General features: G+C 45.5%; 1 protein-coding gene across 1 annotated transcript in view; it reads right to left on the reverse strand.

The window, feature by feature from the left end:
• The window catches only part of POLR3B (RNA polymerase III subunit B), a 104,611-nt gene that overhangs the window by 10,291 nt on the left and 71,565 nt on the right, over positions 1-22,755 (reverse strand). The window contains exons 22-25 of the mRNA XM_004743063.3: positions 21,738-21,855; positions 19,720-19,862; positions 3,684-3,787; positions 2,944-3,110 (exon numbers count right to left, since the gene is read on the reverse strand). Coding sequence (XP_004743120.1) covers positions 2,944-3,110; positions 3,684-3,787; positions 19,720-19,862; positions 21,738-21,855 — 532 coding nt within the window. The remainder of the gene's footprint in view (positions 1-2,943; positions 3,111-3,683; positions 3,788-19,719; positions 19,863-21,737; positions 21,856-22,755) is intronic.

Raw genomic sequence — 22,755 nt, forward strand, 5'->3', positions numbered from 1 at the left:
GTGAATGTGTTGGCAAGCCCTCTGGGAAACTTTCAGCTGACAAGCTAAACTCAGGTTTCTCAAACTCTGCCACTGAGATCATTGGCAAAGGTGTGAGAACAGCAGCAGGCACCGAGGAAGGGGGTGGAGACAGAATGCGAAGCTATCTGCGGGAAGCAGAGCATGACCCGTTCGTTCAAATCTTTCAGTGAAATTACATTCAGAAGGCCAGCCAAATCCATTCACTGGTTCTGCACATCTTCTGGTCAACTTTTTTTTTTTAAATTTTAAATTTTTAATTTTTTATAAACATATATTTTTATCCCCAGGGGTCTTCTGGTCAACTTCTGCATCATTTCTGGGTGCAGAGGGAAGACCGAGACTATCAGTTTCGCCACGACAACCGTAATTTTTGAAGTGGACCTCGGCTACTTCAGTGAGTCGCTTTTGAAACAGACCATTACTCTCTTCCTGTAATGTGAGTTTCTAGAACATCTCAGGTGTGATACCTCTATGGAAATCTATGTTATCATGGTTTGGATAGATCATTTTATTTATTTTAAAGATTTTATTTATCTGAGAGAGAGAGAAAGGCCCAAGTAGGCAGAAGGGCAGGCAGAGGAAGAGGAAGGGAAGCGGGCTCCCTGCTAAGCAGAGAGCCCAATGCAGGGCTCGGTCTCAGGACCCTGGGATCATGACCTGAACCGAAGGCAGATGCTTAACAGACTGAGCCACTCAAGCATCCCATCCCTATTTTTTTTTAATTTTTAATTTTTTAAATTTCTTTTCAGTGTACCAGATTTCATCATTTATGCACCACACCCAGTGCTCCGTGCAATTCGTGCCCTCCTTAATACCCACCACCAGGTTCACCCAACTTCCCACCCCACCCTACCTCCCGCCCCTTCAAAACCCTGATTGTTTTTCAGAGCCCATAGTCTCTCATGGGTTCATCTCCCCCCGGCCGCCAATTTCCCTCAACTCCCTTCTCCTCTCCATCTCCCCATGTCTTCCGTGTTATTTGTTATGCTCCACAAATAAGTGAAACCCTATGATAATTGACTTTCTCTGCTTGGCTTATTTCACTCAGCAGAATCTCCTCCAGTCCCATCCATGTCGATAGAAAAGCTGGGTATTCATCCTTTCTGATGGAGGCACAATACTCCATAGTGTATATGGACCACAACTTCCTTATCCATTTGTCTGTTGAAGGGCATCTTGGTTCTTTCCACAGTTTGGCGACCGTGGCCATTGCTGCCATGAACATTGGGGTACAGATGGCCCTTCTTTTCACTACATCTGTATCTTTGGGGTAAAAACCCAGTCGTGCGATTGCAGGGTCATAGGGAAGCTCTATTTTTAATTTCTTAAAGAATCTCCACACTGTTCTCCAAAGTGGTTGCACCAACTTGCATTCCCACCAACAGTGTAAGAGGGTTCCCCTTTCTCCACATCCTCTCCAATACACAATGTTTCCTGTCTTGTTAAATTTGCCCATTCTAACTAGTATAAGATGGTGTCTCAAAGCGGTTTTGATTTGAATCTCCCTGATGGCTAGTGATGATGAACATCTTTTCATGCGTCTGATAGCCATTTGTATGTCTTCGTTGGAGAAGCCAGCACCCAGTATTTTTTAAAAGATACCAATTCTGACCATTTTAATCCCATCACTATAGTCTGCAGCACCAAATCAAGCCCTGGGTCCACGCCCAGTACTGCTTGAGTACAAGTGAAGCCTCAGTAAAACAGTAGAAACACCATGTCCCAGAGTTTTATCTGGAACAAAATACAATGTGCGTCTTAACTTAAGCAACTGATTTGATCCTTTAAAACCACGTGTGAGTCAAGTTTCAAAAGCCTGTCATTTCCGAGAATTTCAGGGATCTCCGGTTCTCCCCGGAGAGGAGACAGGAGCCAACATTCTGCCTGTGAGAACCTTCTTTCCTTCTGCAGCCTCACCTCAGGTGAACTGAGGTCTATCCCTTGGAAGGTGTCAAACCCAGCCTCTCCTCTGTATCAGTCTTCAAACGGTCTATTCTTCTCACCCTTCCTATCACCACTGAAACACCCACCACCTCACAGAGGTGTCCTAACCCATTCTTTGCCTTCATTTCAGTGAGAGCTATTTGTACCAATCTGTTCTCATTCCTTCACTGAATAAATATTTATGGAGTGCCTGTGTGCATAGATACTGGAAATAAAACAGTCAACAAGACAGACGGACCCTGCTCTCAGGGAGGAGACAGATACAGTATTAGACAGCATTATTACTCCGGGTATTTGAGAAGGATAAACGCTACAGAGAAAAATAAGGTAGGAAATGGATAACATGGAGTTGTAGTTTCAAGTTAAGGAGTCACGGTAGGACCTGCTGAGAAGTTATTTTTTGTCTCATTTTGTAGTAAGTCTAGCAACAAAATTCACTGGTCAGCTGCACAGCTCAGGGACCCTGTCCGTCTTGCTCGCCATCTCACACGTAAGGAACGAGTACACACACGTCAGGCCTCTCAGGCCATCAGAGCATGAACTGTCTGACATTCATCCTCTTAATACAGAGCAAGTTCAAGGGTGATGGGATTTTGCATTATATACAATCAAAGTTGCACAGAATCCTTACCTTGGTAAGTTACCTTGTTTCCTTTTTAAATAACAGCCTCACCAGTAAAACACCACTCCTTAATTTACCAGTTCTGTGAATCTGGATTTCCTTTCCCTCCCAGTTTTATTGAGATATAACTGACATATAACTGAGCAAGTTTAAAGTGTGCGATGTGTTGATTTGATAGACTCACGGAGGCCAACATGACGGCCACTACAGCAGAAGCTAACAGTTCCAAAGTTAGACTTTCTTCTGCCTGATTTCTTATAAGAGAACAGCTCATCTTACAGTATGCTTTAAGGACTCTTGCCACTTATTCTAATAAAATCACACTTTTTCGTTAAAATGTCTACCAACGTACTCACCCTGTGATACCAGATGTAACATAGTCTTTCCCCAAGTAGTTATAGCCATGGCGAACGAGGTCTTCACACACGTCCTTCACCTTGCTGCCTCCAAACGCAGTGCCGTAGTGGAACCTGCCGTCCAACACGCCGGCCTTGCCCGCCAGCAGCTCAATCAGCTTCCCCACCTGTGGGATGGAACAACCCAAGTCAGCACCTCCTCGTGGTCCGGGAAGTCTGTTTAGTTAGGTAGAGCCTACTCCCCGCAAAGACCAAGATGACGATTATTAATAAGCGAGGCAGACTAATAGCAGCAAATATTTATCGCTCTCTTACTACGTGGCCCTTGGCAAAGCTTAACACATGGGGTCCAAGTTCCGGCCCCTAAAGCCCCATGGGATGCATGCTATGCACGGGGGAACTCAGGGACAGACAGGTTAAGCAGCTTTCCCAAGTTGTACAGCTGCTAAGCAGTGGAGCCAGGATGCCATGCCACGGGACTGGAGATACGTGGGGGTCAATTCAAGGGGTTCTTTTTGCCGAGGGGTATGTTCCTCCTTCAGAAGACTGCTCTCGAAGGGAACAGCAGACCTGCTCCACACTCCCTCCACACGGGAGAGTAACTTAGCACTGTTGGGGGCTGGGAAGAGGGTCAAGGGATCTTTCTGAAAATAAATTCCAGGGTCCCGGGGCCAGCACCACCTACAAACTCACTGCCCACTTTCTTCCTCACAAGCAGTACCTATGAAAAACGTACTGACCGTCATTCGCGATGGGAAGCCGTGCGGGTTCATTATGATGTCCGGACAGATGCCAGAGTCACAAAAGGGCATGTCTTCCTGAGGGACGATCAAACCACAAACACCTGGGGGAAGAGAAGACCCCATGTCATGTACAGCGTGCCGACAGAAGAGACGACCACAGGACTCAGTTGGGATCTGCCCCCGGCTCTCTCAGTGTCCTTCTCCAGTCTCTACCGAGTAACAAAAGTAATTTCCAATGATCCTGCTGCCAGAGCAACCATTTGAGAACAGCTGTCCCCGCAGAGAGGCATCGCGGCCTGTGACCGGCCTGTGGGCATGAAGCACGATGGTGCTGACTGTTCCCCCAACCTCTCCTGCCACGGGGACCCAAGAGCAGCACCTTCACAGGGGTCCCGGCCCCGCCACCAACCTTGAAGCTTCTAGGCCGCGGCAGTTTTGCTCCTCTGGGATCTGCTACCTGCTGTACCCAAGTCAGAGGGCTCCGACTCTTCCATCAATCAAGCACAGAACTACCTGAATGACAGGTATGCTTCTGCTGTGGTTTGAAACAGCTGTGACAATAAGTCTTCGTGGGTGGCTGGTGTGCTAATACGGCGACCAGAGCACTGGCTGGCGGGCTGGCTTTTGCCCGGGGCTTCCCTGGCTGGGCCTAAACGGCCTCAAGAAATTCTAATTCCTATGGCTGACAAGACATTAGAAAAGTGATCTTTGATGGAAGTTGTGAAGTTGAACAAGAAAATTAAATGTCAAATTGTTCTTGAAAGAAAAGACTAGAATTAGAAGCAGAATTCTAAGGATGGAAACCGAACAAAACAAAAATCTCTCAGTTCTATGAACACTGCTGTCTCTTAAATTAACTGTATTTTCTTACTCCCTTCATATTACTTCAACCTGTAGGGGTTTTTGTCGCTTAAGTTGTTCTTAATGGCTCTGATTTCTTTTTCTTGGTAGGAGGGACAGGGGCATAATTGAGACTGTTAACCCCAATTTATATAATTTAAAAGGAGAAAACTAATGTACAATGGCATTGGATGAAGAAATAAGATCCTTTTATATCTACTAAGATCAAATTCTTTTTCCCTTGTATATAAAGTTATCAACCATCTGTACCTATTGAGAAGAAACTGCTCTCCCAGAAAGGTTGCATTCCTCAGTTTGATTTCTACAAAATCAAACTGTTTTAAAATAAAATAAAATCTTTGTGATGTGTTATAAACGCCAAGAGCTAAAGTCTAAAGAAAAAGAAAGCCATTTGCTTATTTTGGTACTGGTTATTGATATTCTGACTTCTAGTGGCTACCAAGGATACGGTAATTAGATTTGTGGTGTTGAATTCAAGAGCATGTAGGTGCTTTAACTGGCTTTTTGGTTGCGATTGTACTGTTTACCATAAAGAACGTATGCTTTCCGACATGAAGCACAGAAACAATCACTCAGTTCAGTTTATTTCAAATTCAACTACGACGTCTCAGAATTTAAATTAAGCCGAGTGTGTGACCCTTTCTTTCTTCCCTCCCCAAATCCATCTTGTCCACACTGAAATTATCTGACAAACACTCAGGCTACTGGGGAAATTGTCTCTGAAAGAGATCAAATTGTAAATCTAGGTGCACCGACAACAACATTGTGTAACAGTGAACAAAATGTTAAAAACGGCAGTTCCTGTGGAGGCCGGTTCTGGGATGTGCTCTGGACAGAATGTCACTTTGGCTGGTGAGGACGTGGAGGGTTTGGTTAGATCCTTTAAAAACAAAACCAAAGGAAGACCTCGGCACCCTTCAGCGGCTGTGGCTCACAGGGGGAAGCTGGCGTCCGCCCCCCAACTTGAGAAGGTGGGAGTGAGGAGGAGGAGGTACAGAAGCTGGGGGGGGGGGTGGTGTGGGGGGGAGCAAGGAATCCTATGGGGGGAGGGTAAGCAGAGAGGGGATTTGCATCTTGTATTTTCAGTTTCCGTTGACACATTTAATCAGGCCAATTTAACTTTGCTATTAAAATGAAAGCAATGCTCCTTCCCCTGAAATCTAAATTTCTAATAACTTTGCTTGAAATGTGATTAAAATGTAGTAGCAGTTTCCTTTTTGGGAAGTAATTCTACCGGCCTCTTTCTGACACGGTATTTAAAAATACAGACAAGTAACTTTGGGAATTTTTCATTCCATTATAGGAACTGCTTTGGCCACATCCGAATCAAGGGCACCTGTAAGCCAAAAATTAAATCTTAGCTAACTTAAAATTACTTTAGGCTCTGAAAACCCTTTTATATGCCAAGATGGTTCCCATAGCAGACAGCCCTGTGTTGTTTGTTTTGTGTGAAAGTGAATGATAAAAGATCCATGAAATCGACACAGAAAGCCAGAACAGCAGAAAGAACTGAGGGCTCTCCATCACTGGGGCTTCTACCCTCTGCTGACTCGTGGAACAATGGGAGCTACACATCCAACTGCAGATCTAACACAGCTGTGCATTTCATTAGATGAAGAGCACTAGTGACACAAGTAAATAATTAACTTATTCTGGTCCGCTGGCTGTGCTTATGAGACCAGTCATAGCTGACAGATTTTAATACAAGTTAACACAAAGAAACCATAATGAGCTTAGAAGTTAAAACAAAATATTTAGACAGAATTTGATGATCTTGAATCTCAAATGAGACAGATGATTTTTAAAAAGTTCGTATTTTACGGAATTCATTAGGAGGGGAGAAGAGAGCTCTTGGTCTCTGAACCAGACTTTTCTTTTTTTAAAAAACGTATTTCTTGGTTTCAGAATCATTCAGAGCCTTCATCAAAGCCAAGGAAGGTTTCTTTTCTTATTTTCACGTGATACGTTAAAAAAGTTTTCTCTAAGGATGGAGGCGTAAAATCTCTCCCAAGATTTAGAACTCTTAAAAGTTACAGTCACTTTCCCTTAATGCTGGTTTAAAAATGTAAATGATATGCAGCCCGCTCCAGTGTGTTAACACTCCCCTGGACCCTTGAAAAGAGGACGGACTACAAATAAACCATATCTAATGGAAGCTGTTATTGAAACAATTACCGATTCATACCTTAAATGCTTACACAGCATTTCAGATTTTAAAATAAAATTTCATCCCCTGGCTCATGCTGGAGTCTCCACCCCATTGTTTATAGCACAACCTCCTGGCAGCAGAACGCAAACACACCCGCTGAACAGGCCCCCAGACGCGTCAAGGACTCACAGGGACCGACCCGGAATCAGACCACAGGCTACACTGCACACCTTCTAAGAAATGAAAATAGGTGAGAAGACAAACCAGAACACAGAATGAGCAGGATACTTCCACAGATACCCAATAGATAATATATTATTCCACTAACAGCAATATTTGTTTCAAATTGTAAAGGCGAAGAATTTAGGGAGTCTAGAGCCCCAAGTCTGACCGCCAAGCCACGCAGGAAAGGCACATGTGGGGACCCACTGTCACAGTTCTCTCTGTGTCAGGCTCTAGACACTGGAGGATCTTTTTTTTTTTTTTTTTTTTTAAGATTTTATTTATTTGTCAGAGAGAGTGAGCACCGGCAGACAGAGCGGCAAGCAGAGACAGAGGGAGAAGCAGGCTCCCTGCTGAGCAGAGAGCCCGATGCGGGACTCGATCCCAGGACCCTGGGATCATGACCTGAGCCGAAGGCAGCTGCTTAACCAACTGAGCCACCCAGGCGTCCCGACACTGGAGGATCTTAACGCCAATTTGTTATTTCTATTTCCATGCCCTCACAGAACATAACATAAATCATTTTAAGAATAGGTTTGCCCACCAAAAGTTCGGTTAATCTAATGAATCATTCTTAGAAAGTATTTCTAATTATAAACAGCAAATGACTTGTTCACCAGTCATTTCTGGCTTTTTTTTTTTTTTTTAACTAGTTTTAGTGTAATGGAACTATCCTAATTCAAACAAACAAACAAAAAAAAATTAAAAGAAGGTTAAAAAAAAAAAAAAAGGAAAAACGAACACATTCTCACACCCTGTCAAGACAGGAATGGGAGCAGAAGAAAACTGTAAAGAAATCTTTAATTCAAGAGCTGTTTTTGATGTAACTTCAGTGTGCTGAGTGCCGACAAGAGAAGGGTTTTCATCTATAACTGGTCACATCTGAGTAACACACTCTGTTTCACTTTTTAATTGTTGTAATTTTTATGTAGCAGGTCTAACCTTCTCCGTATCACCACCGTGGGATTGGTGCAGCGCCCCCAGGCTCATCCATGAGGTGCCTCTTTGTTTTCTGGGTGAGGACAGTCCTTTCCCTCCCTTAACAAGCACCTGCTGGAGGTGGGGCAGGGAGAGGCTCGGGACCCAACTCCACGTGAGAGGTGTCCTGTGCTGATTAAAACGACTGAGCATCGACAACAAAAACACCGATACCATTCAGCGTGCCACCCTCAAATGCACTAAATGAGGCAGACAGATTGGAGTAGGTTCTCCTGACATGATACTAATTGGGGGCTAACTCATCTACTTTTACCTTCTGCAGGTGCTTACCTCTGAGACAAGGCTGTTTATTCTGTAAACTGAACAGTTTCTGCACTAGTGAAGGGTGAAAGGCTGCTGTGATTTCCCTCTATCGGTCACAGTGGAAGAAAAGTGTGGGTGTTCAGTGAGTGACCACTTGGCCACGCCTGGTGTTAATGAGGTTTGTGGATTCAGGGGGTTCCGTCTACAAAGGACTCACCACCCCCCTCCCCTCCCCCGGACTCTCAGATCTAAGTAAGGCAGGATACCAAGTAATCGGGCGACCTTAATTTGACTCTCTGCCATTCAAGTGACATTGAAGCGAAAGCACCACTTTCTGGTGAGCCTTAGTTGTTTGGTCTTTGTAATGGGAATAATTAGCACCTATCTCATGAGGCAATTGTGTTAGAAGAACAGATGAGCTAATGTCTGAGAGGTACTTTAAGGTCCTTAGAGAAAGGCAGCATCTAAATACAAGGAATTATTATTATATAAGAAACCTAATTACTCTCAGCAGGAAGCAAACTAGCAAAGCAGAGACCAGCCTAATGAACAGAAGGAGCGGCCGAAAAGCTCGCTGTTCAGACCATCTCACATCAGCAGGATGGGGTTCCCGACTAACTTTACTCCCCACAGGGCCTGGGTTGCAGACTTCTAGGGCGAAAGAGGGGCTAAGTGAGGAAAGCAGGGGAAGCAACGGGGCCGCTTTCCAGTTTGGCTGTTTGTATCAAGGAAGAAGTGTTTTGCTTTGAGTGACCTCCTCTCGATAAGCCTTTCTATATTCAGAAATGTAAATCTCTCCATCAAAAACCTGAAGGCGAACACAGGTGGCTCCTCCTTTCTCCCGCCTTTCCAGTTATTGAATTAACCTTCTTTTATTTTTCACACCAGCACCTTAAATAATCCCCAGGGGGAGGGGAGGAGACAAAAACTGTTGAATCATATGAGCTTTGTTTTGCCGTTGAATCACTTCCAGATCTATCACATCTCTTGCCATATCCCGGTTGACATAATTTTAATTCGGCTCTTCCTTACATGTTAACAGATAAATAATGCATAAGAAAACTTGATTAGCTTTCTTATTAAAACATCACTCTAAATGAGAGGAGGCGCTAGAAGACAATACAGTTTTTACACGGCTTTCCCATGAGCAGTTGAATGGTTTGATGTGATAAATTTGCATAGTCTGAAGCACACAAAGGGCTGATTAATTGAAACCCTTACAATGCTTCTGGAAGCAGCTATTGTAAAACAATAACCATAGGAACTTTACAAAATACACACGGCTGAATGTGTCAAGAGCTTAATAAAATGTGTTGAGGCTACACTATTTGGAAACAGAATTGGAGATTTTTATTCTGGGCCATAAAACACTAAACACCCTAATTTCAAAGCTTTAGTTGGGTATTTACTGAAAGGTCAGAGGGTTACTAACTAGCTACCGGAGACTAAAATTTGTTCTTAAAAAAGTAGATTTAAAAAAAAAATCTTACAATTAAGGGGCCCATGTGGACAAAATAATCCTGATTTCTCACATTAAAGAGTTCCCAGAATTTGTTTTTGGACCAAAATTCTGAAGGGTCACTTGGCATCCTACCCTTCGTCCCGGGGCTCCCACTGTTTGCTCCACAGGCCCCCTTCTCCCCTCCCACTTAGAATCTTTCATTCAGGCAGGATCAAGCAAAGTAGGGAGCCAACGACATGCAGACTTTGAAGCTCCAGCTAGCAGAGCGGATTGGGGGCACCTCAAGTGCCACATGTGTACATGGTGCTATTAGTATGATGGTATCTTCAATCAGAGCCTGTTCATTCTCTCAATTTTAGAAAACAGACTCCAGAAAAAGGAAGTGCAGGAACACCTGGAAAAAGCAGAGTTTTGCACCGAAACTGACTGAACGAACTTCCCTCTCAGCTTTTCTGGCGCACAAGAATTGGCATTTTCTTACTTCCCACAGCCTCTTTATACCAAATGCATAAGGATTCGGTAATGTGCTGGGAAGTCAGGGTGGGTTTCCTTTTCGTCTAATAAACACTCAACCAAAATCTTAATACAGTAACGCAGCAACTTGTTTGGCTGAATAACTTTAATGCATTAATTCCGCAACTTGTTTTGCTTTGGAACAACTTTTATCAATGCGAAATAGAAGCAAGCCGCCTTCTAACAAACTGCTGTTGACACGAGAGGGTCAAAGAAGAATCTTACAAACCAGTTTATCCGTAAATATGGGATCCTTAGGAGCCACAGGTAGTCGGAGCTGGTCCACGAAAACACTGTATTTTGATGAGACTATACTTCTATTTTAAAACAAAAGTCAGCCTCGCTCTGTTTAGACTGGCTGAGGATTTACGGGGAGACTCCGAGGAGCGTAGGCCTTTATCTCAGATTTGCAGTTATTAAAAAGCTTCTGTTTGCCAGGACAAACACTCTTGCTCAAATACAGTTTTTCCTCTCCTTAGGAGTACTATTTGGTATTGCTGCCCGATTCTGTGATCTACAGGACCTTTGTTGGAGGTGCTAATCCTTTTTCACATGAGAGACTGAGAAATGTTCTTTCAGGGAAGTGATATATTGCTTTTTTTCCCCCCACATCAAAGGAGTCCACTTTTTCCTCCCTCGTTGTGAAGGGCAGCAAAAGTAGGAGGAAATCTGGAAATATAATAATTTGGTTTGTCTGCACTCTGAAGGGAAACTTAACCTGGGAACTCCTTAGGCTGACAGATAATTTCTGTTAAACATTCCTTTTTTAAAAAAGATCAGGAAATCCGCTCACCCTTCTCATGAATGAAATAACCGTCGGAAAAAGCAAGGCTCAAGATTAAAAATGTTTGCCCTTGACGAGTTCCCTTCATACAGAACTTATACCAAAGCTCGAGAGGCAAAAATACGTAATTTTGACTTTAATAAAGAGTCTCATTATCCAATCACATATGTGAATGTCTTCTTCTACCTTCAACTCTGTGTACAAACTGAAGAATAATATGAAGACAAAACATAAAGAACATTCTAGATCCGCATTCTGCTCTGTTTTCCCCCATGCAGCATCACTGTGCCTCTACTGCTAAAGTCCCTCAAAGGTACCTAGAGGTCTAGAACACTTGGAAAAAAGGACAAGACTTCAGGGTTTTAATACTCTTCCCAGCTGAGGTCAAAACGCACTGAACAAAACTTTCCTTCCATTGTAAGCCAACACAACAAGTGCACAACTTCGGTGTGTGGAAGTATTTTGCATTCTACCGAAGAGGGACTGCTCTAGAGATTCTTGATCAAAGGCCCAGCTCTTCTGGGGGGGGAGCGGATTCAGTGGCATTTAGGGATGAGATACAGAACAGGCTTCAGGAAAACCCAAAGGAGGGCTGTGCCGCACTGCAATTCTCTGAATTCCCTCATCCAAAAAGTGTGCGCAGAGGGACTCCTGCCTTCCGCTGAGGCTGGAGTCTCTGCGCTCAGACACCCTCCTCTTCACACAAGACTTCCTGCTCCGCACCTGGCTCTCTGCTCGCGCTCCTCCACTCCTGAGGTCATGGAAGGCGACGCTGCTTACGAGGCTGTGACGTTTTGAACAGCTCCTGGCCCAACACTTTGGTTCTTCAGCGGGCCTTCTCCGGAGAGCGACGTCACTCTCTGCCTGTCGCCCGGCACGGACGTGGGCTCCCGACGACCCGGTGCTGGAGCTCCTGCTCCAGTCCGCCCCCCGCTCTGTCGTCGGCCCCCAGAGCTGGTATGACACCCGGCCCAGAACCATGGCCAAGTGGCCTCCACTTCCCATTTGTCTCCCTCAGCTACTCATGACGTCCCCCACCTTGGAGCTGATCACGCTTGAGCAGGACAGTCAGTTCTGTGAACGTGGATTGAAGTCTCCTCTAATTGCTGGAGTGGAAATGCGATCTCCACACCCCACGTGCACCGGAGGAAACCTTGCTCACAACAGCTTCGTCAAAGTGAACCGCTGACAAGGGGCGACAATCAGGCAATCTGCAGCACACGCTGCTTTCCGAACACCAGAGAGAACACATGCGATGCTCTCAGCACAGGAGGGAAAAAGAAACGGGCACGAAGATCCATTAAATCAAAATGATCCTCCCATCTGCTCGTAGAACCCACATGTGTGTCCACTTGTGGGTAATGCTATGAAGGACGAAATACTGTTTACAGACAATCCTGCCTTCCAGGAGTGAAAACGACGTCTGGCTAACTCGGCTCTTCCTCTGGCATGCGTCTGGGCCCAAAGAGAACCAGATCACTGCAGGAATCATGGGATTCCCAGCATTAGGGAACACCGTCAGCTCATTTCACGACAATGTCACAGAGCAGGGCTGAGGCTGGGGACGACCTTCTCCATCCCCTTCACATCCCATTTGCCAACATCCAGCTACCCTAGGCCTGAAGCAGTTCCGGCTGCACTAAGGCGGCTGGGTATTACGGTTCCTTGCAGATGCCAAGAACTGTGTCCACCGCACGTGAATGCTCCAAACCAGCTCACTGTCCTCACTGTCCCTTAGGGCCCTAACTATCCCAGCCAGCCAGAGGAATCAGGCGGAGGGTCAAAGTTGAGGGCGCAACAATTTACTTCCTTTCAATATCTGCTCAAATTTTTGACAGAATTTTAACCAAGGCCATGAAAGCCTGGCCAGAGGACTGATGAAAAAGGGAACAGGGACTGTGTTTTACAACGAATTGATGCTAGAAGGGAAGGGGTTCCTGACAAACACAGCTTTATGTTACTAGTATGTCTTAATAAGGGGGTTTGGCAGGTGGTTCTGGAACGAAGTATGCAAGGATTAGTATGGACTCCAGCCTCGTGGCAGAGAACAGCCTGTAAACCTGCTTATCCAAGAATGGGAATTTTGAGAAAATGACCGCCTTAAGGAGGAGATATAGGAAAGTTGTAAGAAGTAAGAGGTGTCAGTTTCAAGAAAAGATTGTTTCTCTCAAGGCGGGGGGATTCCCAGGGAATATTCCGATCTGGGGGCAGAGTGAATCAGGAGAGACAAGAGTCCCCTTTGACGAGATTTACCAGAGTAGGAAATGTACCCAGACCAAAAACCTGGATTTGAATCCTGACTCTGCCAGCAAGGAGCTGCGGTAGGCAAGCTACTCATCATCTCCCTGAGCCTCACGGTTCAGGTTCTACAGAGTAGGAGTAACGATACCAATTAGACTGTGAAGATTAAGGACAGAAGGAAAATGCTTGTAACATACTAACGCAGAAGGCAAAAAGTGCTACAAATTTTCACGCACACGAAGCCCACATTTTATCTGCAGCCTTAACCGCTCCCTGGAGCTCCAGACTCCATATCCACGTGCACATCTAACACATCTAACATCCTTACTTGGAGGCTCCCAGGGTTCTCTCAGACCTGAGGTCCCAAATCCTCAACCCCTGCCCCAGCCTAATTCCCAACACCCCCTCTCAGTCCACCGCTGCCTGGTAAACAGCAGCAGCAGCTGCTCAGGCCTCATCCTCACCTTCAGCGCCTGCCCTTCCTCGCCCAACACCTCAGCCATCAGCTGGTCCTGCTGGCCGGGCCTCCAGAGCACCCCCCGAGGGCATCCCTTGCCCCCACTCTAGCAGTGTTCCTCCTGGGCACACACTCCCAATCCAGGAGAGGACAGACCCTGTTGGTCCTGCTGACTACTGCGTTTCCCGTACCCAGAACAGTGCCTGCCTGGGACACAGTGAAAGCACGATCAATGAACGAGCTAATGACATCAGCACCTGAGATGATCCCTCTATCACCTCAAGTTCAATGAGACAAAGCCGCTTAAAGCCAGGCCCAGGGGCTCCTTCCTGTTTGTTCCTGTGGGTCAACGAACCCCGTGACTCGCCCACCCATTTCCCCAGCCCCGCTGCATCCACCTCACCCAGTCTCGAGCCTTCCCTTCCTGCCCGCTCTGCGAGGGACCAGGGACAGACCTGACAGCGGCCGCCCACCTTTCCTGGCTGCTGGCCGTGCACCAGACACTGGGCTTTGCTGCTTTACACACATCGATTCCTTCAATCACAGGGACAACTCCTAGGCAACTGTCCCCATTTCAAAGACGGGGGGACCAAGGCATAAAGAGAAAACCGCTCGTTTGGTTAGGGCTCAAGACCTCTACCTCTTTGCCCCACTACTTCCCAACCGGAAGCCCTTCTTTAAATGCTGAACAGAGGGCGGCCATGCAGCAAAGGGGAAGGCATCCGTTCTGGCCCCACACAGGACACGCTCCAGAACAGCGCACACGGAACTCCACGGAACCATCTGAATGGGAGCACCCAGAGCAGCTGCCCCGGAAAGCAGGAGGGGCTTCCCCTCACCGGCACACACAAAGTGGAAAACCACCTGCCAAAGATAAGCTAAAAGAATTCTTATTCCAGGAAGATGGACCCAGACCAGACTTTTAAAAGGTCTTTTCGAACTCCAAGATTTTATTCCTACCCACTAATAACTCCCACCTGCTCTCTCACTACTGGTCTTCCTCATGACATTTAGCCTGTGGCCACATGTGACCCTTTGTACTCCTCTTGCTGCTTCAGGGGCAGAGACAACTCTTGTTGGGCCTTAGCAGAGGTGGCATGTCCTTTCTAGCTCCTATGAGCCCAGCAGAGTTTTGAACCCACAATGGTGATTGAAATACGACCAAACAGATTTCTCTGGGGCTGTCAAGACACATTCCCATCCGTGCCCGGGGTGGGCATGCATACTTAGTGACTCAGCTGGAAAAGCCCAGGGGGCTTGTGATTTCAGGTATGCCTGGGGAGCTGGAGCCTTGGGTGGTGAGGCTCCGACACCAGTCTAGACAACGATGACCCATCCCACTTCTGATATTTATGAGGAAGAATAAGTTGCACTAATTTGGGGAAGATGATTTTGGCTTATTGTGTCTGTACATTTAAGATACTCTACTTACTAAATTATTCCACAAACACAGTCACGGGAAATCACATTATAGGCAAAGTATGTGCTGAATGCTTTGGAAGTAAAATAAATTAGTAGGGTGTGTTTCCTATCCTCAGTGAACCTAAAATGTACTTACCTAAGTTAGCCAACAGGGTACTCTGGATATTTAAGCACATATAAAATTATTTTAACAGAAACACAATGACAATCAGACCCGAAAACACACAGAAGGGGAAGACTCAAGGAATATAGACAATTAGGAACAGAAGAAAGCTGAAAAGAAAAAAACAAAAACAGAAACAAAAAACTAAAACTAAAAATGAAAATAATGCTAAAAATATATACTCACTGCTATAAAAAAGTCTAAAAATTAAACTTAAAATTTTTACTATAAATTAAAATAGGTTAAAAAAATCTGGAAACTAGGGGCGCCTGGGTGGGCTCAGTGGGTTAAAGCCTGTGCTTTCGGCTCAGGTCATGACCCCAGGGTCCTGAGATGAGCCTGCTTCCTCCTCTTTCTCTGCCTGTCTCTCTGCCTACGTGTGATCTCCCTCTGTCAAACAAATAAATAAAATCTTTTAAAAAAAATCTGGAAACTAAAATTCAAATCTCCGACAAAGAAAATCAAGAAGGTAAGGAAATAGACAATGAGGAACATGATGAAGGGAGATTATCAACAAAATAAGAGAATGTCTGAAAATGGAAGGACCCTGAACTTCCAGAAAGGGTACCTAATTTCCTAGGAGAAGAAATGAAAATTTTAGAATTCCCAGAACAGAAGAAGGATAGTAAAAGCTTTGTGGGGAGGGGGAGGCAAGTGAGGAGGGGGAAGGCAGGGAAAGAGAGTGAAACAGGGCGCACATACACACAGATCAGGAAAAATAATGTAACATGGAATCCAGATGATAATGCAGCAATGTCATTAGAATCTTAGAGTAAAGAATTTTTTAATCTAGAATTCTATAACCAACCAGAATAGAAATCAAGTATGAGGGCAGAACATGTTCAGATATACACGATCTTAAAAAACAAAACAAAACACAAAAAAAACTTCTAGTGCATCCTTTCTCAAGCAATTGAATGAACAGACTATTCCACTGTGGTGGGAGGTCAGGCGTGGGGATGACATGGGATGAGCCACGCAAAAGGGGTTCAAATGGGAATTCCATACGTGACTACCACTGAGCACATCTAGCGTGTCTTATGGAATGTGTCCCCCACCTTCAGATTCCTATGGTGAAGTCCTAACCCCCAGGAGACCTCCGAATGTGACCCTATTTGGAGACAGGGTCTTTAAAGAGGACATTAAGGCTAAATGAGGTCATGGGGTGGGCCGTAATCCAATATGGCTGTGTCCCTGTAAGAAGAGGGAGAGCCATCAGGGTTCAGGCACACAGAGAAAAAAGACCGTGTGAGGACACAGGGCCACATGGCTGCCTGCAAGCCACAGAAAGAGGTAGGAGAAGCCAAACCTGCCATGGCCTTGACCTTAGACTTCAGGCTCCAGAACTGTGAGAAAATAAATTTCTGTTGTTTAAGTGCTCAGTCTGTGGTATCTGGTTAGAGCAAACTAACGCAGAGTACTTTCTAACCTTTCTTGAAAACATTTCTGGGGCACACAGATGAGGTCTCTCAGGACCCCTGCTGAGCCAGGCTCCGCTCCCCTGGCCTATGGGGACCCATTCTGAACACACCGACCAGGAAGCTGGGGCTCAGAGGAAAACCACTGCAGTGGGGAGCAGGAAGAACGGGGCTGAAGACGGGGGCTTCTGGTGGAGGGAAATGGTCCTAGCAGACGAGTGGTCATGTGGGAAATTTTGTTGAGAGGCTGTTGATGGTAGGAAACACGGTAACGGGAATAAGAAAATGGAGCAAATTTTAAAAACAAGGTAATTATTAACTTCTGAAAAAAAGTACAGTTACACAATAGAGAAAACACACTCAACTACTTGGGTTTGGGGGTGAACAATATTTATGTGATCATAATCATGTAATTTAAATAATTAAATAATTAAATCGCCCCCAATTATGACACATCTGTGCAGGGAATGGAGGTGGGGAGTAAGAAAGAGAGGCAGTGAAATGCTCGCTCCCCCTGTCACCCATCACGGAAAATCAATAGGTCATCTCTACAATGGATGAATGAAGATTCAGCTGCTTAAAAATATTATTCTGAAATACGAAGGTAAAAAGAAGAAGAAATTGCTTCTGGGAACCAGAACTGGAGAAAACGCAGAGACTGTTTTTCAGTTTTTCAGTTCAAATCCCCCTTTTTGTACTATTTGACCTTTTAAACCAGTGCATTTATTATCTGATTTAAAAAAACATACTTAAACAAAAACCATGCTTAGGTACGGGTCCTACATCATCCTTCCATCACTTTCTTAAGGCTTACGCTACCTGTTTTTTGTTTGCCCATTTTCTCCCCATCTTTTCAATAAATCTGATGAAGCTGTAAGAGAAGGGGGGTATCAAGGGAAATCGAGGCTAATCAGGTTTTCATCCTTGGATTAAAAGCCATCTGGAAAAGAAAACTAGTGAGATAAACTCCTCACTACAAGTGAAAGGTCACCTAACCCCAAGAGAGCTTCTTTCCGTTTCGTGGAGATGTACAAAATCAAGCCCCACTAAGGTTGAACCGATCTCCAAAATCTGCTGTGTCACATCATTGCAGACTGGAACCCACTTCTGTCAATGAACATTATCCCTATCGTACTAATAGTCTGACAAATGTTAGAGCACAAAGACCTGCTAACACTTTACCTGTGCCTGTACAGGTCTGTGTTTACAGCAGCTTATGAACAAGTGTGTTTCTCATTTTCAAAAGTACGGTTTCGTCTACACTATACACATGCATGCTCACATATTATCTATAGATGATAACCTGAGTAAAATCAGTCCATCAAGAGGACCACATCTGTCCCCTTTCATTTCCCTACCTTCAATTTACTCATATATTCAACCATTATCAACTACCTATCAGGTATCCAGTGCCAACATTTTATACGAAGAGTACCAAACTTTGCCCTTATCCAGGGAACAGGTCAAGTGAAATAGAGGCTGTGAACAAGATTATGGAATAATTTAGGAGCCCATCTCAGAAACTGTCTAGACCTAGAGAAAGGGAGAACTAGTTTCAATACAGAGAATTTGTTTTTCACTGACTAGTGGCAGAAAACACTAGAATCTCAAGAAATGTTTACAAACACTGAAAAGGTATGAAGAGTTAGCATCTTAGGGAACTGTATGAAGTAGAAGTGTCAAATTCACATGAATAAAATGAATTTTTTTTAATAAGATACTGACAGGCCAAAACAATCTTGTGTCTGTTATCTGAACTAAAAATGTTTTTGATGAAACAGTTATCTTGGTCTGGAACAGTTTCACTGATGGAAGGAATGACAACTAAGGCTGGATTCATTTGACTAAACAAATTGTCATAGACACTTGCTTAGCAAATAAAAATTGAAATCAGCAGGAACATAAAATGCAATTATCTCCAGACCTATCAATTAAAAACAAGAAGACATTGCACTAGGAATTTACCAGTGAAGAGGAAAGCAGAAGGCATGACAAGTAGCGTCTGTGATCTAGTGCTCGCTGTTCTCTTCTTGAGCACCTACTGTGTTCCCGGCACAACACTTAACTGCTTGCCACCCAGCACAGCACAGTTTTCAGGAAGGAGCGTGGACTCTGGAGACAGACGGCGAGGGCTCAAAAACCACATCTACCACCGACTGGGGACACCAGGCAAGCGAGTCACGTCAGTGTACCTCTAATATGCAGAAGAAAACAGCACTGACTTCCCAGGACTGGGTAAGTCGGTACATGGAAAGTGCGGAGAACACTGCCCGGCACACAGTCAGTGCCACCAAAGTGTTCTTTGCTTCAGTGGTTCTTCAACGAGGTAAGCGGCAGACACGCCACAGTTAAACCCCGTGGGGCCAAGTTCCACTCAGCAGCGTGGTAGATATACAACTAAAAGGGACCCTACTGAGAATAAGTTAATCAGTAGTGACACCGTGCTGTTTCCTGAAGATAAGAAGACAAAACAAAGCCACCAGTGCAGGAGAACTCAGCGGCAACCACCAGCGAGGAATGGGGCTCGGCAGCGCGGTCTGGTGGAGAAACCCATCCAGGAGCGGGACCACGGGGCAGGGGGCAAGAAGGGCGCTGCGTGGGTGTCGGGAGACCTGGGCTGCCGGTCGGTACCTCGGCCTGGCTCCTGGCACCCGGGCTCTGTGCTTCCTCACACCTCCCCATGGGGCCTGAAGGCGCCTTCTTGTGCTGACCTCCTACAATACCACGGCCCAACAGACAGCACTGGAAATATGCACCTTCCATGAGATATAGGTCTTGCTATTTATTTTTTCAAACAGCTACCTGCACTTTAGTGGGTATACTGTCTAGAAGGGGATCAATCTTGGCGGAGGAGCAGTTGCTAGAGAAGGAGATAAAGGCAAAGAGCGGCAATTCTGTGGTACATTTTTTCAATGCCATTAACGTATCAACAGGTTAACCTAAGGCACAAAGCAAGCATAATTTTGATCCCAATGTAATAATTTTTTCAATGGACTAAATTTTCTTTAACGGGGGAAGGTTATACAACATTTCTCGCGAATGTGGTTAATAAGTACTGTTTCTGGTTTTATAAACAAGTTGAAGAATGACACAATTTACCTTTTTGCCCGTGACGGCTGCTGAATTTGTCTCCAATCTCTGGACGCCTGGTCTGTCTCAGCAGCATTTTGATCAGAAAAGCATCTTCGGCATTTGAAGAGATCATCACTTTTTCAATATATGAATCCGTTGCCCCTTTGTAGCTAATATTAAGAGGAAGTCACCAAAATAGTTTTCAAACTGCCCTTCGTGAACCTATCGCTCACAGGTCATATTTTATTTAATATCAACCACAAAATGTTTCGACATCGCTATTCTGGACTCTGAAATGTGCCTTTTGTTTCTCAACATTAAATTCTAAGGTTACAATTTCCCTTTTACAGTCCTGGTCTGAAATGGCTAACATTTAGTGAACACTTATTAGGAGGCAGGCTTAAGGCAATGTAACCCACACCACACATATTCACACACGGCTACTCCCTTATTGCAGACAAGGGAAAGGGATGCTTGGACACCAAGAGTGGCAGCTTGGAAGGATCACAAAGCTCCCAGGGAGGTTTCCTTTTCTTTTAAGGATAACAAATATGTGAGCACACTTTCTAGCCTACAGGGAAGGAATTGATAGAAAACTCGTTGAAGATATGGAAGGACAGAAAAGAAAATGACAGTCAGGTCCCTAAAAAGGTCTAGATTAAATGAAGAACCCAGGAAAGTGGAGGGGCAAGCTTTGAAGAGGAAAAAAGCTCTCCTCCTCCAGGACAGGAAGAAAACCAGCTAGCACAACCACCTCTGTCATTCTGAAACAGCTTTTGCTCTGTAGGATTGGGTGCAAGGGTCCCGACCCCTCCCCTAAGTAGAGGTCCCACTTTCTCCCCTCTGCTCCGACTGCACAGCAAATCCATGGCACCCACAGCAAGGCAGCATTTAGCATATTGGGCAGGAGTTGGGCTCTGAAGCCAGACCGCGAGAGTTCAAATCCTGACTGCCACTTGTAGCTGTGTGACCCTGGTAAATTATTTAACCTCTCTGTTTCTGTCTTTCAAACAAGGCCATGTAGAGAGCCTGGTTCACAGGGTAGTGGTAAGAACAAATGAGCTAACACCTGTATGATGCCCAGAATGGTAGCTGGTACAGTGAACATTCTCGGCTAAACCATGAAGGATGATCTGATGGTCCCCGTACTTAGGTGTTTGTGTAGGTCTTTGCTAACTAGATGCGGCTCTTTGCAGGCAAGGCTGGTGGTATCTCTCAGCAATGTGTCCCTCGGACATGCAGCACTGTGGGTGGCCCGGAGCAGACCTCGGTTGTGTGCTGAAAGGATCTGCTGGACTGCCTTCCCCTGTCCAGGAATCCAGCTCTCCTGTGTCACGCCCTGGCCCACCTCTTGAACTGGATTAACTCAGTTCCTGGGCTACACTGAATATCCTGTTACTCCTTTTAGTTTTATGTGCCAGTGTGGCCGCTACCATTGGCCCGCGGCTCATCTCATAAGGTCTCGTATCTCACTGTATTCGAGAGCCCAGAGGACATCTGGAGACTAACAAGCACTAGTCTCTCATTGTTCAGATGAAAGCACCGAGCCCAAGAGTTTGAGTGCTTCACCCACGTAAGGTAACCCACGGCACACCCAGTATGAAAGCCCAGCCGTCATCCACCGTGATGGTGACGCCACACTGCGGCCAGTGCGTTTTATTTATTTACTTCAACACAAATCTGATCGTATCACTGTCTACAGAATGAACTCCCGAGTACTGCACAGCCTCGTCCCCACAGGGCACACTGGTCCTCCAAACCCAGGTGCTCCTCTGCCTGTGGGGCCTTCCCACTCACTGTCCCCTTACCTGGAACCCCTGCCTATCTGGCCCCGAACTCAAGCCCAGGCTGGAAGGCCCCCACGATTCCACAGCTGAGATTTCCCTTCCATGCCATGCTGTCTCCACAGGAGAACTATTACTACCCTGAACTGTCATTTCTCCTCTCTAACCCTCCAAGAGTAACTTCTCATTTCCCGTAGCCCTTCTCTCTCTCTGTCTTTTTTGAATCTTCCTACGTATTTCCGAGGTACAACCAATACCTACGTGATGGGCACATCCTTGTACTGCGGCTGCTGGGGCACATTACTTCCTTCCAGAGGAATCTGAGTTACTGTGGGCATGGACTTATTGACCAGCACTTGCTTGTTTTCTACCTTCTCACCTAAGAAGAAGAGAAGGGAATCATAGCCCGGTCATTACCATCTCTGTGGAATACAAACATTACTGTAGCCTACAACTATGCGGTTAGATTGGTCCATGAAATGCACACAAGGAAGGAAAAAGCCGATTCCGTGTGAGCTAGAGTTCAACAGGACTCGTCTACAACTGTGCCAGCCCATTTGAAAAATCAGATGAGCACACAGGTGTAAAAGGTCAAGAAATTATTTAGGGGACCATACTAACTTCATGTCAGTAAGTGGCAATTTTATTTATTTTTAAAAGATTTTATTTCTTCATTTATTTTAGAGAGAGCATTCATGTGCGTGCAAGTGGGGGGAAGGGCAGAGTGGGGGAGAGAATCTCAAGCAGACTCTGCGCCGAGCCCAGAGCCGGACACAGGGCTTGATCTCATGACCCTGAGATTTTGACCTGAGCCAAAACAAAGAGTCAGGCACTCAACCGACTTGAGACACCAGGGGCCCCAGTAAGTGGCAGTTTTATAGCTCTCTAGGGTGTTGGAACAAGTCCGGGCCACTTACTTCTATTAGTAGTTATTTCAACCAATAGTAAGTCACTGCCGACCTAACTTGGACAATGAGGAAATCAAAATATTTCATTGATTTTTTTCTGCTCTTCTCACCTCTCTCTGCATCTTTTCCTGGTAAGCTCAAAGGCCAAGAACTACAGTACTGTCATGGCACTACCTTCCAAACCACATGACCCAGGTTAAGAGGGAAACAACTGCAGCAAGGCAGAGGGGAAGCCGTGCACCACGGGGCTGTGGGCACAGTGGACACAGCACTCACCATCCGTGCACCATCCGGACGAGTCGCGTGGCTCTCCCCCCCCCGGCGGCCTCCCCTCACCCCCGTGCTCCACCTCACTGCGGCTCCCATCACCT

The sequence above is a fragment of the Mustela putorius genome, unplaced genomic scaffold, assembly GCF_011764305.1.
Source record: "Mustela putorius furo isolate JIRA1106 unplaced genomic scaffold, ASM1176430v1.1 tig00000788_pilon_pilon_pilon, whole genome shotgun sequence".
Taxonomy (NCBI): domain Eukaryota; kingdom Metazoa; phylum Chordata; class Mammalia; order Carnivora; family Mustelidae; genus Mustela; species Mustela putorius.